At 43.3% G+C, this 23,239-nt stretch overlaps 2 protein-coding genes across 4 annotated transcripts in view; both read right to left on the bottom strand.

Annotated features, from left to right (window-relative positions):
* Nucleotides 1–12,072, bottom strand: part of GAB2 (GRB2 associated binding protein 2) — a 189,801-nt gene extending 177,729 nt beyond the window's left edge. Inside the window, exon 1 of one of the 2 annotated variants that reach the window (XM_045483856.1) lies at nucleotides 11,785–12,072. In XM_045483856.1, coding sequence (XP_045339812.1) covers nucleotides 11,785–11,859 — 75 coding nt within the window. In that variant the 5' untranslated portion in view covers nucleotides 11,860–12,072. The remainder of the gene's footprint in view (nucleotides 1–11,784) is intronic. The other variant, XM_045483855.1, reaches the window with a different exon arrangement.
* Nucleotides 12,073–18,903: 6,831 nt separating this feature from the next.
* The window catches only part of NARS2 (asparaginyl-tRNA synthetase 2, mitochondrial), a 135,069-nt gene continuing 130,733 nt past the window's right edge, over nucleotides 18,904–23,239 (bottom strand). For both annotated transcript variants that reach the window (XM_045483847.1, XM_045483844.1), the window contains one exon: nucleotides 18,904–20,486. The gene's annotated coding sequence lies outside the window, so the exon portion shown is untranslated. The remainder of the gene's footprint in view (nucleotides 20,487–23,239) is intronic.

Raw genomic sequence — 23,239 nt, 5'->3', positions numbered from 1 at the left:
TCCTGTGAAACTGAACTCACTGACCACACGAGAGCCATCTCTCCTCGGCTCCTGCAGCACTTGTCTTTGCCATTTGTACTGCCTGACATACTAATTCAGGCATGTTCCCCAGCAAGATTATAAACTAGGAGGAGAATACTATGTACTTTGTACACTCTTACCATTTGTTATTGACAGTAATTTCTGCAAGACTTAAAAATTTTTTTTTAATGTTTATTCATTTTTTGAGAGAGAGACAGAGAGACAGAGAGAGAGAGCAAGAGCATGAGCAGAGGAGGGTCAGAGAGAGAGGAAGACACAGAATCTGAAGCAGGCTCCAGGCTCTGAGCTGTCAGCAAGTACAGAGCACGACACAGGGCTCAAACTCACAAATCGCAAGATCATTACCTGAGTCCAAGTCAGATGCTTAACTGACTGAGCCACCCAGGCATCCCTGCAAGATTTCTAAAGGGCATTAAACTCAACACATTGTAGCCTCTGCTGGTATCCAAAGAAGTATACGGTATACACACCTATCCATTTTTTCTTTCCTCTAGAAAACTGTATCAAAAGATCAAAGCAACAGACTCATTCCTATAATCCTCCCAAGGATATCAGCCTGTCTACTATATATAAAACTTAACACTTTTCCTTGCTTTTGCAAGCCAGCAGAGCTCCAACCAGAACATTCTTCCAAAGCAGGCTAAGGAAAGACACACTGATGGCCAGTCCAAGAAAATCTTCCAAGTGAGTTGCAGTGATAGTGTATGATACCCAAATGCGGTGGCTCATCAGCTGGGATGAAATTCTCAGAAATTCCACCTCTATAACAGGTCTGTACAGCATATAACAGTGAATTAACTGGAAGTAACACAGATGTCTAACCAGAGGACATGTGTATATAAGATATGGTATATTCACTTGCATATTTTTTTAAGACTTATTATGCACGTGCCCAGGATTTGCTTTAAAATATTCCAGTAAAGAAAGAGTAAAAGGGATAGATAAAACAAATATGATAAAACCTTGATAGTATTTCAAACTATGAATTGGTGGTCATGAGACCATTTTCTTTATTTTTGTGTATGACTGAAATTTTTCATCACTAAAAATGGGAAAAATACTATGTAGAAGTGAAAATATTCACAGTGGTAGCTTGTGGGGGCAGGGGAAGCAGAATACAAGTGACAGTTCATGTTGCTTATAACCATGTAAAATTATACGTATGACCAACCCAGCAAGCAATAAGAGCCCCTTAACGCCCGTGTGAGTTTCCGGATAACATTTTTACTGAAAGAAAAGGATTCTTTGAGGAACTGGCTAATCTCAGGTCTGGATCAGGCAATGTACAAAACAAACCTGAAACATCTTGTCGCACCAGATAACAAACCATCGAATACTTAGTAAGATCATGTCAAAGGGATTGAGAAGCCAACCTAAATATCTTCAGTCACTGGCTAAAGATTGTACAACATGCACATCAATAAGAATAACCAAGAGGGGTGCCGGGCTCAGCTGGTGGAGCACAAAACTCTTGATTCAGGGTTGTGAGTTCCAGCCCCAAGTTGGGTACAAAGGTTACTTAAAAGTAAAATCTTTTAAAATGTAAAACAACTTGAAAAGATTCAAACATATCAAATGTATCTAAATAAGTGAGCTCATAATGATACTAAAAATACCCTAATTAACTGCTTTGAAGGGTACTATGGAACTCACTCTCTTATTTTTCACAACTGGCCAATGAACAAAAAGAAACAAGTTTAAAGCTGGGGGGCAGGGGAGGTAGCTGTTAAGAATAAATGACGGCAACTTTGCCTTCCTTGTAGCTGGTACTGGACAAGGCTTCATCTAGCTCTAAGTGGGAAGCTTATATCATCAGGTAGTGTGCTCGTAATCTAGCAAAAGGAGACTGATACAAGCCTGATGCGAGAATGCAGGGTTATGAAACAACACCATAAAAACAAGCCAAGAAGAGGGCTCACTTCAGGGGTTCCTGGAGGGTAAGGAGACACCTGAGCTTAAAGGGTTTACCACTTACTGGGAAGTTTTTCCAACATTTTTGAAATCGGGCTCCAGAATCTCACACATTGATCTTACATCCCCTAGCACACACTCGTTCCCCGGGGACTGGTCCAAGTGACAGCTTCAGGCAAATAAAATAACCGTGTGGCTCTGCTTCCCTTCTCTGAGATCAGGAGAGCCGTGAGATGTTCCTTTCAGGAAAGGATTAACTCCCTAGAGTTGACAGAATATCTAGCTTGGGGGTTCCACTTACATTCTGATATTATATAAAATTCAGGTCTGGCCCAAATTTGAAAAGGACGTGAAGACCCTCATGTTCACGTTCGGAGTTCCTATGAGAGGGTTAACAATTGCAAATCGACACCAGCCCCTCCTGCCACATCCTCCATTATTCAATACCAACTCTGGGCTAGACACTGTACTAAGATTGTTTTCACTTGTTATCCTAATAAATTCTCAGACCCTGTGAAGAAACAGTACACCAGATTCATAGACAAGGATATAGGCTCAGAGAATCAAGTCATTTGCTTAGGGACCCAAAGGCCCTTGAAATACAAAGAGATCTTCTGAATACAAACAATGTCAACATACGACTGACATTTCCCATTGAAGGAGTGGCTATCTGAGAGGCAGAGACCCACTGAGTTAGAGTGATGTGCTTAATTAATAAATGTCATTCTATCACCCAAGGTCTTTCACGGACTATCCCCACGGCTATTTACTATTCAAACCACTGATTTCCACTAAAGACTCCACTGTGGATGGAATTTCACTGCCTCCCCCCCACCCCATGTGCACTGCCCCTTTCCCATTTTAACTGCTATGCTCCTTCTTAGGCCCCGATGTTTCTTTTTTTTTTTTTTTTTTTTTCAATATATGAAGTTTATTGTCAAATTGGTTTCCATACAACACCCAGAGCTCATCCCTAGGCCCCGATGTTTCGAGTCTGACTCACATCCACAACTCCTACTCCAGGAAGCCCTGCCATCTTTTTCCATGCCCAGAGCTCTTGCCTTCATGAACATCCTTGCTACCTGGACCATATATCTCTATACAAGGGCATTGCTCTGTTTCACATGTACACTTCTGGTCTCCCTAGACTGCTGGTTCCTTGAAGCCAGTGTTGAGAATTGATTTATTCCTTTGGGAAGACAAAGGACACAAAACATACTCTATAAATGCTTGTCAACATTAACTGGATGAAGGCAATAGCCTGCTCGGGAACCTTTATTTCTCAGCATTTCCTATAAGCTTGAGGTTACCATATTCCATTATTCCCTTCCTGCTTGAGAAAGGCCAATGAGAAATAGAAAGCAACATCAAAGTTGTTTCATTAAGCAAAGCAGCAGGCGTGCATTCGTGCATTCCTGCTTTGTACAATTTTACTGCCTCTGGTCCTCAGATATCCCTGAAAGGACATTCCATACGCATTCAGGGCTATAGGGATTCTATCCTGTCTTTTCCCTTGGATGAGAAGTATTAGCTGGGCCACGTACTAACCCTTCACTAATGAGTTGTGTTCTTTTGAAATTGTGCTAAAATGCACGTATCATAACATTTATCTTAACTATTTTTAAGTGTGCACGGTTCACTGGCATGAAGTAGTCACAGTGTTGTGCTATCATCAGCAGCACACATCCCCAGAACTGCTTTCATCTTACAAAACTGAAACTCTGTACTCATCAAACAATAGCTCCCCATTCTCCTCTCCCTGAAACCACCATTCTACCTTCCCTCTCTATGAATCTGACTCCTTGGTGCTTCATATAAGCGGAATCATATAGCTTGTAGCCTTTCAAGATCGGTTTATTTTACTTAACATAATGTCACTAAGATTTATCCATGTTGTAGAATGTTCATGTGTCAGAACTTCCTTCCTTTTGAGCTGAATCATATTCCATGGTATATATTTATATAAAATACATTTTATTTATTCCTTCATCTGTTGATAGGCATGTGGCTGATTCCAAATGAGGAACTGTGATCCAATGCTAGTAACAAGAAGCTCAGAGACTGGCCCTGGGTTAGAGCAGTCTCTTTGATGTTAAACACTATCACAGAATCAATCCACTGATTAGGACCACAGAACAGAAAGCCGCTAAAGGAATGTCTGCCTGGTTATCTGTCCCAGGAATGTGGACCAGACAGAAATTTCACTTAAACACTCAAAGAGTCTGTTGTAATAAAGCTCTGGCTTCTTAGGATGAACAAATCTTAGATTTGCTTATTTCTGAAGACCTCCTATTCCCTTGTTGTTGTTGTTCTCCTTCTCCTTCTTCTTTTTATCTTTGCTTGAGTGAGGCCTAATTGACATGTGTAAGTTTAAGGGGTATAACATTCGCTCGACACACTTGTATATCGCACTATGACATACCACCACAGCATGAGCGAACACCTCTATCACATCACACAATTACCATTTCTTTTTTCTGATGGGAACATTTAACATCCACTCTCTTAGCAACTTTTGAGTATACGACATGGTATTTTTTTTTTTTTTAATTTTTTTTTTCAACGTTTATTTATTTTTGGGACAGAGAGAGACAGAGCATGAACGGGGGAGGGGCAGAGAGAGAGGGAGACACAGAATCAGAAACAGGCTCCAGGCTCTGAGCCATCAGCCCAGAGCCCGACGCGGGGCTCGAACCCACGGACCGCGAGATCATGACCTGGCTGAAGTCGGACGCTTAACCGACTGCGCCACCCAGGCGCCCCTACGACATGGTATTTTAAGTACAATCACAATGCTGTGCATTAGATCTTTAGAACTTAATTCTTTTTTTTTTTAATTTTTTTTTTTTATGTTTATTTATTTTTGAGAGAGAGAGACAGAGACAGAGTGTGAGCAGGGGAGGGGCGGAGAGAGAGGGAGACACAGAATCGGAAGCAGGCTCCAGGCTCCGAGCTGTCAGCGCGGAGCCCAACGTGGGGCTCGAACTCACAGACTGTGAGGTCATGACCTGAGCTGAAGTCGGACGCTTAACCGACTGAGCCACCCAGGCGCCCCATAACTTAATTCACTTTTAATTGGAAGTTTGTACCCTTTGACTAATATCTCTTCACTTCCCCCATGCTCTTAATCTCCAGTGACAACCATTCTACTATTTCTATGAGCTCAGCTGTTTTAGATTCCACATATAAGTGAGATCATACAGTATTTCTCTGACTTATTTCACTTAGCATAATGCCCTCAAGGTCCATCCATATTGTTGCAAATGGCAGGATTTCCTTCCTTCTCATGGATGAATAATATTCTTGTGTGTGTATACATACACGCACACACAACAGACACATCTTCTTTATCTATTTATCCACTGAAGGATGCTTAGGTTGTTTCCATATCTTTGCTATTGTGAATAATGCTATAATGACCATGGAGTGCAGATGTCTCTTTAACATCCTGTTTTCATTTCCTTTGGATATATACCCAGAAATGGCATTGTTGGATATGATACTTCTATTTTTAATTTTTTGAGGAGGTTCCATACTGTTTTCTTTTTAATTATAGTCATTCTGATAGGTGTGAGGTGATATCTCATTGTGGTTTTGATTTGCATTTCCCCGATGATTAACAATGTTGAGCACCTTTTCATGTACCTGTTGGTTATTTATACCTCTCCCTTGTTCTCCAACCCACAGGTTCTTTCTTGTCTACCTCTTCAGCCTCATAGGCCACTATCTGCATCACCCTGTAGATGGTCCAGCAACACCAAACTCTCTTTAGTGTCCCTGCACACACTCTGCAGTTCTTTGCTGCTGGCCGCCACTGTCTGTGGTCTCAGTGTCTGGAAGACTTTCTTCTTTTGGCTTACTTCTAGTCACGGCCACCTCTTCAGGAAGCCTTTTCTTCTTCTGCATAGTCCCAGAACTTGAATGCTTGGCATATAATGGCTGCTTGATAAATTATTAAACTAATATATTTGTCACACTCACATTCTGTGTTGAAAAGACAAATTTAAAGAAAAATTCAAGACTAATGGGATTACAGGTAACTTTTATTTGTATTTTAGTATTATTCAAATTTTCTAATGATAGGCTGACTTTTCAAATTTACCTTAAAAAAAAATTAAGATTAATCTGATCAGGAATAAAATGGAGAAATCAGTCTACCAGATTTTAAGACTTCTCATATAGCTATAGTTATCAAGACTATATGGTATTGGCAGAACTATGGAGCAGAATAGAAAATAGACCCACACAAATATGCCCAAGTGATTTACGACCAAGATGCAAAAGCAATTCAATAAAGGAAGCATGGCCTTGTCAACAAAAGGTGCAGGGGCAACTGGGTGTCCATTGCCAAAAACACAACACCAAAAAAATCTCTAAGTTTCAAATCTCATACAAAACTAACTAAAAAACAGATCATGGACTTAAAACTAAAAAATGTTTAGGGAAAAGAAGAAAAGCTCTGCAGCTTTAGCTCAGCAAAGAGTTCTTAGACTTGAGCAAAAAAAAAGTACAACTCATAGAAGGAAAAATTGATAAACTGGATCTCATCCAAACTAAAAACTTTAGCTCTCCTAACGCCCGGTGAAGTGGGTGAAAAGACGAGTTATAGACTGGGAGGAAATATTTGCAAGCCACATTATTTGACAAGGACTAGTATCTTGAGCATATAAAGTACTCTCAAAACTCAACCGTAAGAAAAATAACACTACAGGGGCACCTGGCTGGCTCAATCGGAGGAGCATGCAACTCTTGACCTCCGGGTCCTGAGTTCAAGCCCCACAGGGGGAATAGAGATTACTTAAATAAAAACTTAAAAAAGCAAACAAACCAAAAACCAAAAACCAAACAATTCTTACAGAAAACGGACAAAAGACTTAAAGGAAGACATTTGACCAAAGAGGACATACAGATGATAAATATTCATCTGAAAAGATGTTCAATATCATCTACCATAAGAAAGTGTAAATTAAAACCAGTAAGTGAACAGTTTGAGAAATGAATTATGGTACATGTATACCATGGGATACTATCGGGCGTTAAAAAGAATGAACTAGTGATATATACAGCCACTTGGATGAATCTCCAGAGAATTATGCTGAGTGAAAAAAGCCAATCCCTCAAAGTTACAAACTTACAAATTCATTTATATAAGACTCTTGAAATAATAAAACATAAAAATGGAGAACAGATTAGTGGTTGTCACAGGCTAAGGATGTGGTGGGAATGCCTTGGTAGTGGACGGGACTATAAAAGGGCAACATGAGGGATCACGTGGTGACGGAAATGTCCTGTATCTTGAGTCTATCATTATCAATATCCTGATGGTGATATTGCACTATAGTTTTGCTAAATGTTACCATTAGGAGAAAGTGAGTAAAGAGTACACATATCTCTTTTTACTATCTTTACAAATAGATGTGTACCTATGATTACCTCAGAGTAAAAGTTTAATTAACAACAACAACAACAACAAAAGCTTAGGCTTTGGGACAAAGCCAGGTGATGTTGGACAAGTCACATTCCTTTCTCATAGGGCTAAAATGATTAAATTAAAAGATCAATGGTCTAAGCACAGTGCTTGCCACAAAGTAAGCCATCAACAGACAGCTATTAAAATGACAATATTAAGAGTCATGGCAGTGGGGAGGGAGAAGTGTAGAGAAAACTATATTAAGATGATAGCACTAGTGGATTTGGTGAACGATTAGATGTGGAATAGTGGGTGACAGGGAGTCAAGGCTGATTCCGGTTTCACATTTGAGCAAGTGGGTGGTCAGTGGCACCATTTATTGAGCAGATATGGGATGAAGAATGAGAGTTTAGTTTTGGGTGTGGTGAGTTTGTGATGACTGGGAGACATTCGAGTAGAGACGTCCAGTTAACAACCGTATATGCAGGTCTGGAGTTGAGAACACAACTCTGGGATGGATAACTTGGTAACAACCAGCATGCAATGATAATTCAAGCCAGGAGGATGGACAAGATATCTGAGGAGAAAAGAGCCTAGACCGTAGCCACTGTGACCATACATGAGCTTCAAACTTTAAGGATTGGGTAACAAGGGTCAATTTAGCAAAAGAGACACATAGTAGCCAAAAAACAAAACAAACAAACAAACAAACAAAAAAAACCCACAAGGTAGAAAAGTCAGGCATTTATCATATCACTTAAGAATAAGGTGCTTCAAGAAAGAGTGAGTGGTCTACTGTGACTAAGCAGTGAAGAAATTAAAATGAGAAGTGAAAAAACAGACCTCTGAATTCTGTGACCTGGGTATCACTGGCACCTTTCAGAGAACAGCTTTTGTGAAATGACAAAGTAGGTTTCAGACTGGAACCAACTGACAAGAAGGGAGGAGAAATGGAAACAGTATAAACAACCATGAAGAAGCTTAGCTCTAAAGAAAAGCAGAAAGCACAGTGAGAAGGAAAGGATGTGATACTGAGGGAGGATTTTGTTAAAAGGAAGTGTGTTTACATGTTAATGGATAGAAATAGGTAGAGAGGGGAAGACACAGAATATCCATAACAGAAAGGGTAATAATGACTTGAACAGATAGGATGGGATATGATCCAAAGCACAGGTAGCAGGATTGCTCAGTTAAAAGGGGCACCTCATCTACTCTAAGAAGTAGGAAAAAGGAAAGGAATCATGCAGATGCAGGTAAATTTGGAAATCTGGTTGCAGTATGTGCAGACAGCTACCCTCTGATAGCTTCAATGTTCTTGGTGGAGAAGGCAAGGTCATCTGCTAAGACTGACAGGATGGCTTCATTTTTATTCCAAGCATCAAATCCAGAGATACAGATATTTAATAAGCAAGTTGACTTAATAAAATAAACAATTACTTTCCTCAAAGCAGTTGTTCATTAGAATCACTACACAATTTTCTCCAAATTAGCCACTAGAGGGCAGTGCGGCTGTCCATAGTTTCTCTCTTTTACCCCAGTGAAATCAATAGAAAATTACAGAGCAGTGTAGGTCATAAAATGTTTTTCCTCAAGAAAATCTGGCTTCTGCCTTATATATGTGTGTGCATGTATATGCACACACACTCATACACATGCACACTACAGCATGATGGGAGGGCTGTTCCTCCCGCTAGCCTCCCACTGCAACCATATGATGATGGTCCAGAGGCAATACTCACCATTTTCCAGAGGTCACTTTTTGTAATTCCCCCAAAGTGCACAGCAATACTGAATAGATCTTTACATCTTCTTATGAATAATAAATTAGAAAAGGCTGACAAAAACATCCCTAAACCTAATCTCTGCTAACATTTGCTATGGCTTCAAGTTGTTTTTTCCTCCCTCAACCTACCACCTCTTCAAATTAGAGAGAGGTTTTTAAAAATTCATTGTAAATAGTTGCAATCTATTTCATGAACTTCTTTTCCCTTGATCTCAGATATGTGATATATTCTTAAAATGGAGACTTAACAATCCATGATACCACATGACTATTGTATATACCAGAATAAGCAGCTATTTTGGGGTGTGTGTTTAGTAACGAGGCTGGGAAATAACTTGTTTCCTAGTTTGATTCTAATGAATTTGGGTCTCTAATGAACACAGGGAACTGGCAAAGTTTTAACTTAAAGCAAGGTGCAGAAATTCTCAACGCCCAAAAAGAAAAGATACAAAGGCAGACTCTAACCCCAAGAGCTTGGGGTTAGACAACTCAGCCCAGTTTCAACTAAGAGAACTGAGCTCACACTCAGTTCCAGTCATATCAACGGAACACATTACACCCAAGCCCAAGAGAAGTTGTTAGTAGTTTGATCAGATGTCCATGGGCTGGAGCTGCAAGGAAGTGGGAAAGCGGGTGAGGTCATCATAGGACTGTAGGATGTCAAGTACTTCAAGTGGGTGAAAAAGTTGCTTGACCCCAAAGCCTCCAAACTTGTTTTTGAGCTAAAGTTGCTTGGGAACAAAAATACCAAAGAAATGGGTCGTAAAGAGAGTCTGGGTGATAGAGTTGAAGTAGTCATCAAATAGAGATATGGCGTCAAACTGTTTGCAAATTGTATCAAAAGCAAAGTTTCAAGGATCTTTAGGGTAGTGCTCTAATTCGAAAATTAAGAGTCACATTTGTCACTGGATACTCTATTCCACTAGCTGGTATGTTATTACACTTCGACTGATAGCTTTCTTAAGCTCTTTGGGGCCAAAAACTTTTTGTTTTGTTTTTTATAATTATAAAAACATCCATAGCAAATTACTCATCCTTAACCTAATATAAAAATTCACCTTTCCTAATGAGCTGATACAACTCTGAAAAGGGGGAACGTTTCTTTCTTAGCAGTTATAATGCTTTGGCTCCTTGGACATCCCTGAAAAACAAACGTAAGAACGGAGATGAACCCTCCATTGCCTCATCTTTACTGTATTTTAAATCTAGGTCCACTTTGAAAAGTCACTGTTAGTCTTCCCAGCAAGTGATTTAAATAAGAGCCTGCTTTCATTTACATACACACACACACTTGCACTCCCCAACAACATTTCCTTTGAAAAACAGAATGTCACTTCCTCAATCCAGAGGCCAGAAGTCCCTCAGTTCTGATCTGGGGAGCCAAGACAGGAAACTCTGCTAAGCTTCTGCCTCTCCCCCCATGGACAGCCACTGGTGCAGCTGACAGAGGGCAGGGTCTGTTCGGAGTTCCCTTGATGCACTGCAGCTGGAAGGCAACAGCTCACTTTCATGCTGTGGGAATGATCCCAGAGAGGCCAGCACCAGGAGTCAGTTTAACAAGGGCATTTCAAAGGAAGTGAAAACGGAACAGAAGAGAGACCTTGACACCTTATACCGACCTTACTTCCATTTCCAAACGCCTGCAAACAGCCCAGAGTTGATTGTAATTACTACCATCGTGTACTTTGACCCCACCAGGCAAGGCACTGGATGGGGCGGGGTTGGGGGGGGGGGGACGAGAGGGGCGGTTAGCCAGACCTCTTCACCAGGCGGCACCAGACTGTATCCCACCTTCCCCTCGCTCGATGTTGCCAGTTTCTCACTTGGAAGGGAGAAGCTGTCCCAGCGATTTCGGTAAACACCGTCGGTCAGCACCACCTGGCAACTGAGAACCTTGATTTCTCCCGACCCCAGACACCAAGGACGACACAAAATCCCGGCCAGTTATACCAGACCAAACTGCAATGTCACCATCGTGGGGTGGGGTGGGGGGATGTCTGTGAGAGACATACGGAATGAAGGGGGACAAACAAATGAGTCACTTAATACAAGAGCTGCACATGCCGCTGACGCTGCCCGTGATGCAGAGGCTGTGGACTGGAAGGAAGCAGGCGGTCACCGGGAGGGGCGGGCAGAGAAAGGGAAGGGGGAAAGGGTGTGAGGAGCCTCGCCCTTTGTGGGGGCCGGACCGAGCCGCCCCGCAGCCTGCGCCCCCCTTTCCCGCCCACTCCCGCAGCCCTGCAGGCTGAAGCCGCTCGGGGTTACTATGGTCCCCCAGCCCCGGGAATCAACTCTCTCGGTCTCCAAAACAATCAATACAAACTTCGATACCGTATTTAGTTTACAGGGAAGCTGGCTGGGGAGGCGCTGCCGCCGCGCCCGCCCGGCGAAGAAGGAGCCGCAGCCTCAACCTGCCCGCCCGCTCCGCCCCTCGGCCGCGCACCTGTGACAGGTGTGCAGGTGCCCCACACAGCCCGGAGTCGCGGGGAGCGCGGGCCGCTCCTCGCCCCCCGGGGCCCCCAGGGCCCGCCCTCTCCGTCGGCGACGCCCCTCCTGGAGCCCCCAGCCCCTGGGCAGGCCGCGGGGCGCCCTCCACCCGCGCCCTCGGCGGCCGCACCCGCTCGTCGCCCGCACTCACATAGCGCCTCAACTTCTTCTCGGGAGGCGATTTCCTCAGCCAGCCGGTGCACACCACGTCGCCGCCGCCGCTCATGCTGCCGGCCGCCTGGAGCCCGCCGCGGGGTCGGGCTGACAAGGGCGCGGACGCGGGCCGCTGGGTCAGCCGGCCGGCGGTGCGCAGCTCACGGGGGAGGGGAGGGGCCGGGGCGGCCAGCGGCCGCGGGGCGAGGACGAGGCGGCGCGGCGCGGGCCCGGCTGCCTCGCGCGCTCCCGCTCTCCCCGCGCGCGCCCGCGCGCACTCCCAGCCGGGCCGCGGTGGGGGCGCCACAGCAGGAAAAAGGGCGGCGCGCGCTCGCCACGCCCACAGCCCGCCGCGCCCCCCGGCGGGCCGCCTTCAAAGACGCAAACACCGCCTTGCCTCTAGGGACCCGGGCAGCCCGAGGTTTGAGCAGACGCCGAGGCCGGCGGCCGGCCTCCAGCCGCGCCCCCGGGTCTTGCTTTCCGCCCTCAAGCTTCAACAGCAATCCGGGGATGCGGCCGCGCCCCTGGTGGGAACGGGGGTGGGGTGAAGGGAAGGGTCTGCGCGCCCTCGATCGAGAATCGATTTTTCACAGAGGGTCGTCAGGAAGGGACCCGAGGGCTGCTCGCGTTTCCTATGCACTCTGAGTTTCAGGTTTCAGTGGGTCAGGTTCTGGCTGAAATAAGTGATCCGCTTCCCAGCAAGAGTTTCATTAACTCTCGCACCCCCTTGGCGGGAAAGCGAAGATGAAAACAGACTAATACGTGCTGGGCGCTTTTACATTCCTTGTTTACTTACTTGTCTTCACAAATCTACAAATTGGGCGAGCGGTATTATTCCCATTTTACAGATAGCCTAAAGTGCCAAAGCCTGTACAATGGAGAGCCAAGTGGGTCGTAATCCATTTTATCCACAGAGAAGTGTGCTATGGGCAGATAAGTAGGAGACACAGCATCTCACACTCTCCACACCACGTTGGACTAAGGCTATTTTGTCCATTTTCCAGTTTCTGTTCAGTGAAGCTAATTGTTTCAAGCTGTTGGACATCGTTCTGGTTTTATACCTGGGTTGGAGAAAGTTCACTCACTTTAATCAATTTGTAAAAGCAAATCCTTTACTATCTGCCAGCTTTTCTAAGCATCATGAGAGGTAGAAGTCAGCTCCCCTGCACCCCTCATTTCACTATCCTGCTGGATTGAATGTAGAGCCAGAACTATCAGGCTACAGCTGGGATCGGAGCTGCCTTAGCTTTCTGATTGAGCGATCCTTATGCCACATTTAAGGGCCGCCACTAGAATTATGCCCATTTTAACCTCTGGCTTTAGTACCTTGGAACCCTGAGACAAATATCAAAATACTCAAGCCTGCCAAATCGATCAGGAGGCGGCGACTCCCAACCAAAATAAAGCAATCTTTCTGACTTCATTCACATCTGAGTCATAGTGCCAAGTCTCAGGGATTGCAGTCTGAGAGATCTGCATGGATTGTCTGCAGCTGAAGGTATATGATGCAAGTCAGGCATACATATGCCTCATCTTTCCCTAGAAGAGTAGTCTTCTGATACATATCCTTTGATAGGTGTATGATTCAAGACAGACTGGCAGCAGATTCAGCAATGGTTAGTTGGGCGTTGGGCTGCATTCTGCCAGAAGCTCTTAAATTGTTTTGCAAAAGACTCTTTCCTCCCCATTATTTACAATTCCATGTGGAAAAAGAAAAGTTTGGTGTTTTGTGGGCAATGAAAGGAGGGGCCTTGAAATACAACAGTTACAGAGTACAGGTTTCCCCCTACCCCTGCAATCCAAGAGGGGTGTGTTCCCATGAAACCTTTTGGTAAGCTGAAATGGGGTAAAGTGAAGAAGCAATTACCATCACCAAAAGGTGAAAATTCTGTTGGTGAGCAAAACAAGCAGTAATGTAGGTCTTTCGTAAAAGTGAAGGGGCATAAAGCAAACTTGTGGATAGTCTGGGAAACCTGTATCAGCTTCAAGAAGTCTTCTCTGAACATCCCATTCCTTCCCCCAAAGCCTACAGAAAGGGCCTCTTCTTGGTGCTCGGTGCCTCACCCCACCTTTCTCATTACTTAGCTGCCAGCACCCAGCTCAGGCTGCACACAGGAGGCTGGACTGTTGCTAAGGTCTCTGGCTGCACCCTGGTGTGCCTCAGTCTTCTGAGCCTGAGATGTGTGCCAGGCCTGGGGACAGCCCTTGAACAGAACGTTCCTGTCTGGGCCTTCACTAAGTCCTCTCCACTGCGTGCTGTTTTTTGTTGTTGTTAATGCCCTCTGGTTTTCGCTGGTGAGAAGTGAGAAATGAATTAGGAGTGGTTTATTTACATGAAGATAGGCGCCATCTATTGGAACCAGTAAGGATGACAGCCCCCGCCCCCCACAGCCCCCAAACCTGTGAGGACACGCATCACTAGTCTATAATTTAGGCAATTTTGATTAAAGACCATGGGTATTTCCTGGGGGGAATTAATGACCGGCTGCAAAGAGTGCTTTGGGTCATTAATCCTATATTCTCATTAAATCCTCAGGAAATGACCATCTCATGGTGAGAGCTTCTCTGGAGGAAGCATTGCAGAGATTAGAGAACTGCACACCTGGGAAGAAAGCATGGGCACAAGGGTTTGCTCCCGCCCCTCCCCCACCCAAGCCTGGGTTCTAAAGGGTGCACTCTGGCTTTGAGTGTCGTCAGCAACAGCCTGCATCCGTGCCTGTCTGCGAGTTGAGGGTTTGTGGCCAGCGGCAGGTGCATGGCTGATGGAACGGTCCCAGGAACGGGTTGGAAGGGCTGGAAGGAGAGCTGTCCTCAACTGCACACCAGGCTGGCATGATTAATACCACCCACGCCAAGCTTGACGTCAGTGATTGGACCGGGGGTGGGGATGGATGTTTGTGTCCTAGCCTAGCCTTTTCTCCCCTTCAATTTAGTTGACAGGTTAATTTCAGAGCTGAGTGCTGCTTGCTAAGGTCATTGTGGCCAGCTGAGCCACCTCAGCTGGTGACTTTCAGGACACTGGACTCTCATGAATGTTGAGGTGTGTGCCACTTTAACCCCGGATGCTTTGAGCTCACTTAGTTCCATCTAATTACTGTGAGCTACTCAAATCAATTTCTGGCATCTGGATGGGACAGAGATCTGAAAGTGGGCTTGGGGTGTGGCTGAAGACCTAATAGTGTGGTTTCCTCCCTGTCTGCAGCTGCTAAAAGTCTGAGAGTTACTTGACATTACACCCAGTGTTAGATATTCTGGAAATAAACTTTCTTATGGGAAAAGTTGGAGCAAGTCCCATTTCCCAATTTCTCTTTTGTGAAAAATTAGAACTTGTGCTAATTGCTTTGGGGCAGTAAGGGTTCTGGGACATTTCTGCAGACACTGGTGAGGGTGGTACCTCACTGTATTCAGAGACCATGCTGTGGATTTATCATATTCTCCCAGGAACGAAGACTTGTCAAGTCCCTGAGAAAGTGCCCTGGTATTCCAAACCATACTTTGCATGATGGCCTCTTACTTCCTTCAGAGAACTTCTACCTTGGATTGGATCTTGAACATATGTCAAGACCCCTTTCCTTAAAACTCACCATCCCCACACCTCAGCACAGTTGTTCATGTTTTTCTTGAATTCACATTGCACATATATAAATTAGGTTATCACACTGTACTGTAAATACCTGAGCAGGGCTGGGTCGTCCTCGTTTGTGGTATCCCTAAAGCCTCTCTGCATGGTGCCAGGCACATAATCAATGCTCCTAAATGTCATGAGAATGAAAAAAAAAAAACAACCCTTAATGGATGACAACTGGGAGCTGTGGACTCCTGAAGCATCCAGAAGTCTCTGATCCATCCACACCAGAGAACAGGATCTGTGAAGGTACTTATAAGCAGCTAGAGTGTTTAAATCCACAGTGACTGGTCTCATGGAAGGGGCTGAGCAGGTGGAGGTAATCCTATGCAGTTTCATGTTCACAGGTGGTTGAAATCCTGGGGTAGTTTCTAAAACAACGGCTCCTTAGACCTTTTGACTCCTATCTCCAGGCTCCAGAGAAGTAACTGTGTTAACTTTTGGTTTCCAAACCCGACACTGTTGTGCAGACTCCCCAGATACTCTCCTCTCTGGGGCTAAGAATTAAATCATTTGTGGTTTGTCTGATATCTGGCCTCATTGTGACAGTACTACAGGTGCTCTATCACTTAGCCCCTTGTACCCACACACAATACTAGCAAAACAGGAGAACATAGGTCTCCTGAGTCCAAGTTGAGTTTCTAACAGCTGACCAGAAATGTCATTTTCTTCTGCAATGAATGCATGTATAGTGGCTTTGCAGATTTGCTAGTATTTTTGTTGGGGATCCAAAGGCCACAGGAGACCATCTCATTTTATTTCTACCAGAGGTACCCACAATGGTTATCTGATCCATACAACCAGTGTTGTGCTGGTAAGTGTTTAAAACCTGGCTCACTGGTGGTTGTAGTGGACGTAGCCTTGATTTGTAGTATACGACAATTTTTGTGGTGCTAATACTATACCCTCCCCACCTTCCTGACCAATTTCAAGCTATAGACTTTATGTTCATGAATACAGTTAAGGGATGCTCGTAATATATCTTTATTTAGTACTTCCAAAATAGAGCAGAGATAACAGGAAAATGTAGTGAATTAGTAACTGATAGTTCTGGTTACTTATTCCCTTTGTTTTTCATATAATTGATTTAACTGTAAGTTTATGAGTTAACTTATTAATGTATCATTCATATGACATAAAAGTCACCCTTTTAAAGTGTGCAGCTCAGTTTTTAGTATTTCACGGAGTTATGTAACCGTTATTGCTATCTAATTTTAGACCATTTTTTATTACCCCCAAAAGAAATTCCATATCCATTAGCAGCCACTCTTCATTCCCCTAATCTGAACCCCCGGCAGCCACTAATCTACTTTGTCTCTATGGATTTGCCAATTCTGGACATTTCATATAATTGGAATCCATGGCCTCTTGTGTCTGACTTCTTTCACTTTCTATAACATTTTCAAGGTCCATTCATGTTGTAGCATACATCAGTTCTTTTTATTGCAAATATTGCAATATTACAAATATTAATATTTCCTTGACTGGATGTATCACATTTTATTTATTCATTCTTCAGTTGATGGATATTTCAGTTGTTTCCACTTTTTGGCTACTATGAATGTTGCTGTGAACATTCATATGTGTACAAGTTTTTGTGTGAACCTACATCTTCACTGCTCTTGGGTATATACCTAGGAGTCAAATTGCTGGATCATAGGGTGACTCTGTGCTTAATTTTTTTTTTTTTAAAGTAATCTCTACACCCAACGTGGGCCTCAAACCCATGGCCCCGGGATCAAAAGTCACATGCTCTACGGACTGAGCCAGCCAGGCACCCGTGTGTTTAACTTTTTAAGGAATGGTTGAACTGTTTCCCACAGTGGTTACACCATTTTGCACTACCAGCAATGTATGAGAGTTCCAATCTGTCTCCCATCTTCTCCGATTCTTGTTACTTTCCATTTAAAATTATTTAATTTTAATAATGCTATTTTTTAGCAACCAGCTTGCAAAATTTTTCACCACCGTCTGCGCTCATGGGTTGGTATGAGCCATCCCTAGCATATGACTGCACGCAGCCTACCAGAGGAGGCCCCGCCATCCTTCTCTGTAGTTAAGTTCCATTTCTTTCCTGCTGACAAGAGCAATACTTAATAGATTTACATTTCCTTCTTCTGACATCCTTTCTATAGAAAACTGAAACCTTAAAAGATCTGCTTTTCTTCTACTTTGGAATTAAGAAGATTTTGGATTCTGGAGGATCACAAAGTTTTCAACTCCCACCAAGCACCCTGGGAAGAACATAGTGTTTCCCTCGTACATTTGTGACGAGAAACAAAGATCAAAAACAAAATGTATCTTCCTGACACCCAGATAGATCTTCTGGATGAGCTCTCAAGCAGTTGCTTCAACAGGGCAAACAGCTGTGGTCTGTTTTCAACATAATTTGATGTAATCAGGGTTAATTTTGATGATGCAGTAACTCTGAAGACTGTTTTTTAACTGGATTACTGTTGGGTCAACAATCATGTGGTATTACATTTAGTGGCTGAAACAAAAGCCAGAATTAAAACAGCTTCCCCCCAGCCCCTTCTAAATGACAGCCCCACCGGGATTAGGAGTTATGAGGCACATTTAACACAATTAACTAAAAAAGGAAAGTAGTTGCAGTCAAATTACATGCAAGCTTCTCCAAGGTCCAGAGTGTTGACTGTGCAAAGAGCTGGGAACTTATTTGTTGCTGTTTTCTTTTCCTAGAATGATTAGAAATATGTTGGCAGTAATCATTAGAAGTTAACGTTTTCGTAACATTCTAGGAAAAAGCCCGAAGATTTTCTTCAGAAAAAATTTTCCGGAACCAAATGATGATTTTAGCAGTTCCCAGTTCCCTATTTTCCATGCATGTTTTCAAAATGATTATTTTAAGCGAGGACTAAATTCAGGGTGCGGCATGCCAGGGTTGAATGAATATGGTACACAAAACTCTAAACACATTTGGAACTGTTTCTGAAGAGCAAAATCTTTTATCTTACTTTCATTGTTTATGGCCGGCCAACAGCAGGGTCTGGCTTGCTCTAGGCACACATGCTTTTTTATTTAGTCTCTTACAGTTGGCAGTTTTGGCTAGTCTGAAACCCAGCTAAGGCTTATGACAAAAGCCATTCTTACATAGTTTTGGAAAGAATCTTCAAAAATAGATGCCTTGGGAAGCTGCCAAATGTATTGGTTCTTCAAAACCTCTCTAATCTGATTTTGTACTTCAAAAAAGGTCTGATATTTGTCCAACCCCCCTCTGTAAATAAGCATCTATTCATTTGTTTTGTTTTTGTGACTCAGGGTATCAAGAAACTTGAAAAGCAAATATGTCACTCACTTATCCTCCAATGGCATCTTATCTATCAGGAATTTCTCATCTAAATAATTTCCTGATTAACATGTATTCTGGGATAATGTGGGGGTATGACTAAAAGGTAATGGAAGTACAACAACAACAAAAAGTAATGAGAATTCTTTCCATAAATCAGAGAGTGTATTAATGTTCTCTTTTAGTTGCAAAAGCAGATACCTGTTTTAAATTTCCTTAAGCCCAAATAGGAAATTTATTGGTTTTAAAAAAAAAAAAAAAGAGGCACATCCCATGGAACCCAAGAAAAAGTTGAATAATCTGGCCTCAGGAAGGTTAGTAACTGAGGACTAAATATAGCAAAAACTAGGCAGCCAGTTTGGATGTGTGTGTCTGTCTCTCACAGGCCATCTGGTTTTTCATCTCCGAGCATGTGCCTTCATTTCTCTCTGCAGACTGCCTTCTCTGTCTCTTGAGGCACATGGTTGCTCTGCATTTCCTAAGTTTATATATTCCTGGTTCAAGCAACCAGTCCAGACTTCCTAGTGTTCTAAATCCCACTTTTCCAAGGGAAAATGATACTGGCCCATTTTGGGTCAGGTATCCACTGCCAGTCCACTCAGCAAGGGAAGCTCCTGTCCCCACTATGTCTGCAGGGGATCCATGGGCTAGGGTGCGGTGGGGGCGGTGATTCTCAGAGCAGGAATGGGCTTGATAACTAAACTGACACCTTGCCAAGTATTTAAGAGAGGCATGAAAACCGATCTACTTTCTTTCAGGACTTACCCAATACCTATCATTTGAAACTCTGAAAACACTTAGAAAGGCATAGACTCTTATCCAAATGCAAACTATATATTCAAATACATGTTACTTAGGAAAGGTCATTTATGTCCTTGTTATTTAATCCTCAGTAAGGATTTTCTGAGAACCTACTACCATGAGTTCAGCATAGGGACACCGAGATGAGTAAGACCAGGGTCTTAAGAAGTTCAGGGTGTTTCTGGGGAGAGAAATAGGTAGGCAGGGGTCTACAGTAGTGTGTGGACAATGTTGTAGTAGAGGTATGTTCAAAGGATTGTGGGAACACAGAGAATTATCAACCAGCTGTATGGGAACTAAAACTATGAGCTCTTAGGTTTTTCTTGTTTTGGGGTGCCCCACAGAGACAGGCACTGAGTTAGCAGTAATTACTGAAAATCTGAGCAACTCTGAGTTCATCTGAGACTTGCTGTGAATTTCTCCCCTCAATCAAATATATTCATTTGTTATTTACTGAGCACTCACTGTGTGCAAGGACATGGGTCGGTGCTGGTTTTGTAATGATGAACAGTAGAGTGAAGTTCTTGAGAACTCTATTTAGTTACTGTACTCTAGAAGCAACACCAGGAGAGACACCTTAGAAACTCACGTTCAGTAACAGCTCCTAAAGATAAATTACTAGTTGAACTCATACTTTTAATTTTTAACTTTTTGTTCTATGTTCAGGCAAAGGCTCCAGACTTGGATTTTTATGCTGAAAAGGCTAGTTTAAAATTTTATGAAATATTTCAGATACATAAAGAGGGAAACACCAGTTTGGGAATTACTTTTTAAGGAGAATTTCCCTGTTGTCTGATGGACGTATTTCTTTTTCCTTTTGTTTTTGGGTTTTTTTTTTGGACACCTCAATGACACCTAATTCATTCAAGAGTTTTTTAATGAGTACCCACTATGTGCTGGATACTCTCCAGGGCACTGCAGATACAAAGATGGATGCGGTCTCTCTTGTGTTACGGAGCTCTCCTTCCTGCAGAGAAGACAAATGACAGTGTAAGATGGCTGGTATTTGCATATGGTTCTCAGGGAGCGTAATGAAAGGAGTGATTCTGGAAGCCACTGTCCAACCATTGGTATCTTGAAGTACAAGTAACATAAACGTGAAAATGTAGAAACTCTAGTTGCATTTTGGAGTGTCACCCCTCCTAAAATAAAGCCTCACAGCCTCAGTGTGATTAGAGTTGTATTATTTTGATTCTAGGTGACTAAGAGGTGACAGGTGTGTCACCTGGGAAAGCCACCCAAGCCCATCCACAGGCATGTGGAGACAAGCAGTGCTGTGTCAGAATGCAGGGTATACTCCAGCTCGACGGGCAGGACAGCAATCTGTTGAGGACGGCTAACCCAATGGAAAAAAGTTAATCAAGAGCTATACGACAGTCAAGCACCAAAACACAGAAGTTTCCACACATGATAATTTTGTGGTTGTTGATCAGTGAATAGCCCACTCCTAAGTTTTCTGAGAAACACTAACCATACATAAGAGCCTTCCAGAACAAGTTAGTAAAGCAGACATGTTTGTTTCAATAAAATTGACATATCTGGTTGGTGGGGGGGAAAGGCTGGAAAAAGGAAGGGGAAGAATCTGGATGTTGATATATTACTGGGCATTGGAAGAATCAGAGCGGGAGAGATACAGATGCACAGGGGGGAAAAACATGGGGGAGGCAGTGGACAAGAAAGGGAGGAAAACAGATCTAGGTCAAGAGGTGTGGAAGGCTTCATGCTGCATGGATTTAAGAGTAACATCACTCTGTGGGCTGGCTTTCCCTCCCTGGTACAGAGGCATAAAAAGCCAGCTCCAAGGTGCAGGCAGCACAATCAAAAATAGTATGTTCTTCAATGAGCAGATTTGTGTAATTATTACCTTTTACTGTAAAAATATTAAAACCTCCCTGAAGCTTTCTCACAGCATGGAATTAAACCACCTACATTAGGATCACTCAGGGTGACTGTTTAAGAAACGCAAACTGCGGGCTGTTCCATCTACTGAATCAGACTTTCTATGGTAGAACCAAGGTAATCTGAAAATTTTTAAATAACTTTTTTAAGTTTATTTATTCTGGGGGAGACAGAGAGAGAGAGAGACAGAGGAAGCGCATGTGTGTGTGAGCAGGGGAGGGGTAGAGAGAGAGGGAGAGAGAGAATCCCAAGCAGGCTCCACACTGACAGAGCACAGCACAATATGGGGGCTCAATCTCATGAACTGTGAGATCAATGACCTGAGCCAAAATCAAGAGTTGGATGCTTAACCCACTGAGTCACCCAGGTGCCCCCTGAAATTTTTAATAAGCTCCCCAGGTGATTCTTATTCACAATAAACTCTGCCCAAGACCATCTGCAATGGGAGTCCCTAAGGCAAGGCCCATGTCCTACTTATCTCTGTATGTGCAGAGTGTAGCACTGCACCTGGCAGTTTGCTCAGTAAGTTTACTGAACTGAACTGAACACACCAAAGAGGTTTTAAAAGAAAAAGTCACTCAATTCCACTGCCCTGAAATAGCTGATTTCATTTTTTTCCCGTATGCTTCTAGTCCATGTACACAGGTTTTACACTACTGGTAACTGTAAACTACAATTTAACATTTTTTTTTTTTTCCAACGTTTATTTATTTTTGGGACAGAGAGAGACAGAGCATGAATGGGGGAGGGGCAGAGAGAGAGGGAGATACAGAATCGGAAACAGGCTCCAGGCTCTGAGCCATCAGCCCAGAGCCTGACGCGGGGCTCGAACTCACGGACCGCGAGATCGTGACCTGGCTGAAGTCGGACGCTTAACCGACTGCGCCACCCAGGCGCCCCCAATTTAACATTTTTTGAACACATTTTCACTCATAATTTTTGATGGCTATAAACTATTTCATTCAACATGCAATAGATACTTTAGTCGATAAGTTTTTTTTTTTTTTTTTTTTTTTTTTTTGAGTTTTAAAAAGGTTTCCCTCAGGAGATCTTATATTTGTACAGTCTTTTCAGTTTAGGGAACCCTTTCACACAGTTTTGTTTCTCACAACACTTGTAAGATAAGCACTACCCTCATTCTGCAGATGCCTATCCAAACCCACAGATAAAATCACTTGCTCAAGGTTCTGCAGTTCAAAAGTAGAGCGTCAAGACTTCAATCAGAGGGGCGCCTGGGAGGCTCAGTGGGTTAAGCGTCCAACTCTTGATTTCAGCTCAGGTCATGATCTCACGGTGAGAATGAGCCCCGAGCTGATCTCCAGGCTCTGCAGTGAGTGTGCAGCCTGCTTGACATTGTCTCCCTCTCTCTCCTTCTGCCCCTCCCCAGCTTGCGTGCATACACACCCCCCACCCCCACACTCTCTCTCAAAAAAAAAAAAAAAAAGAAAAAAGAAAAGGTCTTTTCTTTGTCTAATATCTTTTCCAACACACTAAACCTCCACCACATTTTCTGGCAGGAATACGACCCAACAGTTTCCCGATGTGAAAACCTTTAGTACAGAATGTAGAAGATGGAAATCACACTTAAAGAGATCACTGGCCAGCTATATCCTAACTGTACAGGAATGAGTTCCCGCCTTTTGGGACACTGCAAAGATCATGTGAATTGGTGGAAATCTTCAGTGAAAAAACTTAATGTTCTTCAACAACAAATGTGTATGTAACCCAAATCCATTTTTGCAATCCCCAAATGAAGGGGGATGGGATTGCCCTGAACATTTTGAAACCGTAATTAAGATTCCTCAGCAGTTATTACGTATA

Source organism: Leopardus geoffroyi, chromosome D1 (assembly GCF_018350155.1).
Source record: "Leopardus geoffroyi isolate Oge1 chromosome D1, O.geoffroyi_Oge1_pat1.0, whole genome shotgun sequence".
NCBI lineage: Eukaryota > Metazoa > Chordata > Mammalia > Carnivora > Felidae > Leopardus > Leopardus geoffroyi.
Note: the sequence above shows the minus strand (reverse complement) of the source record. Positions and strands in the feature narration are given on the sequence as shown.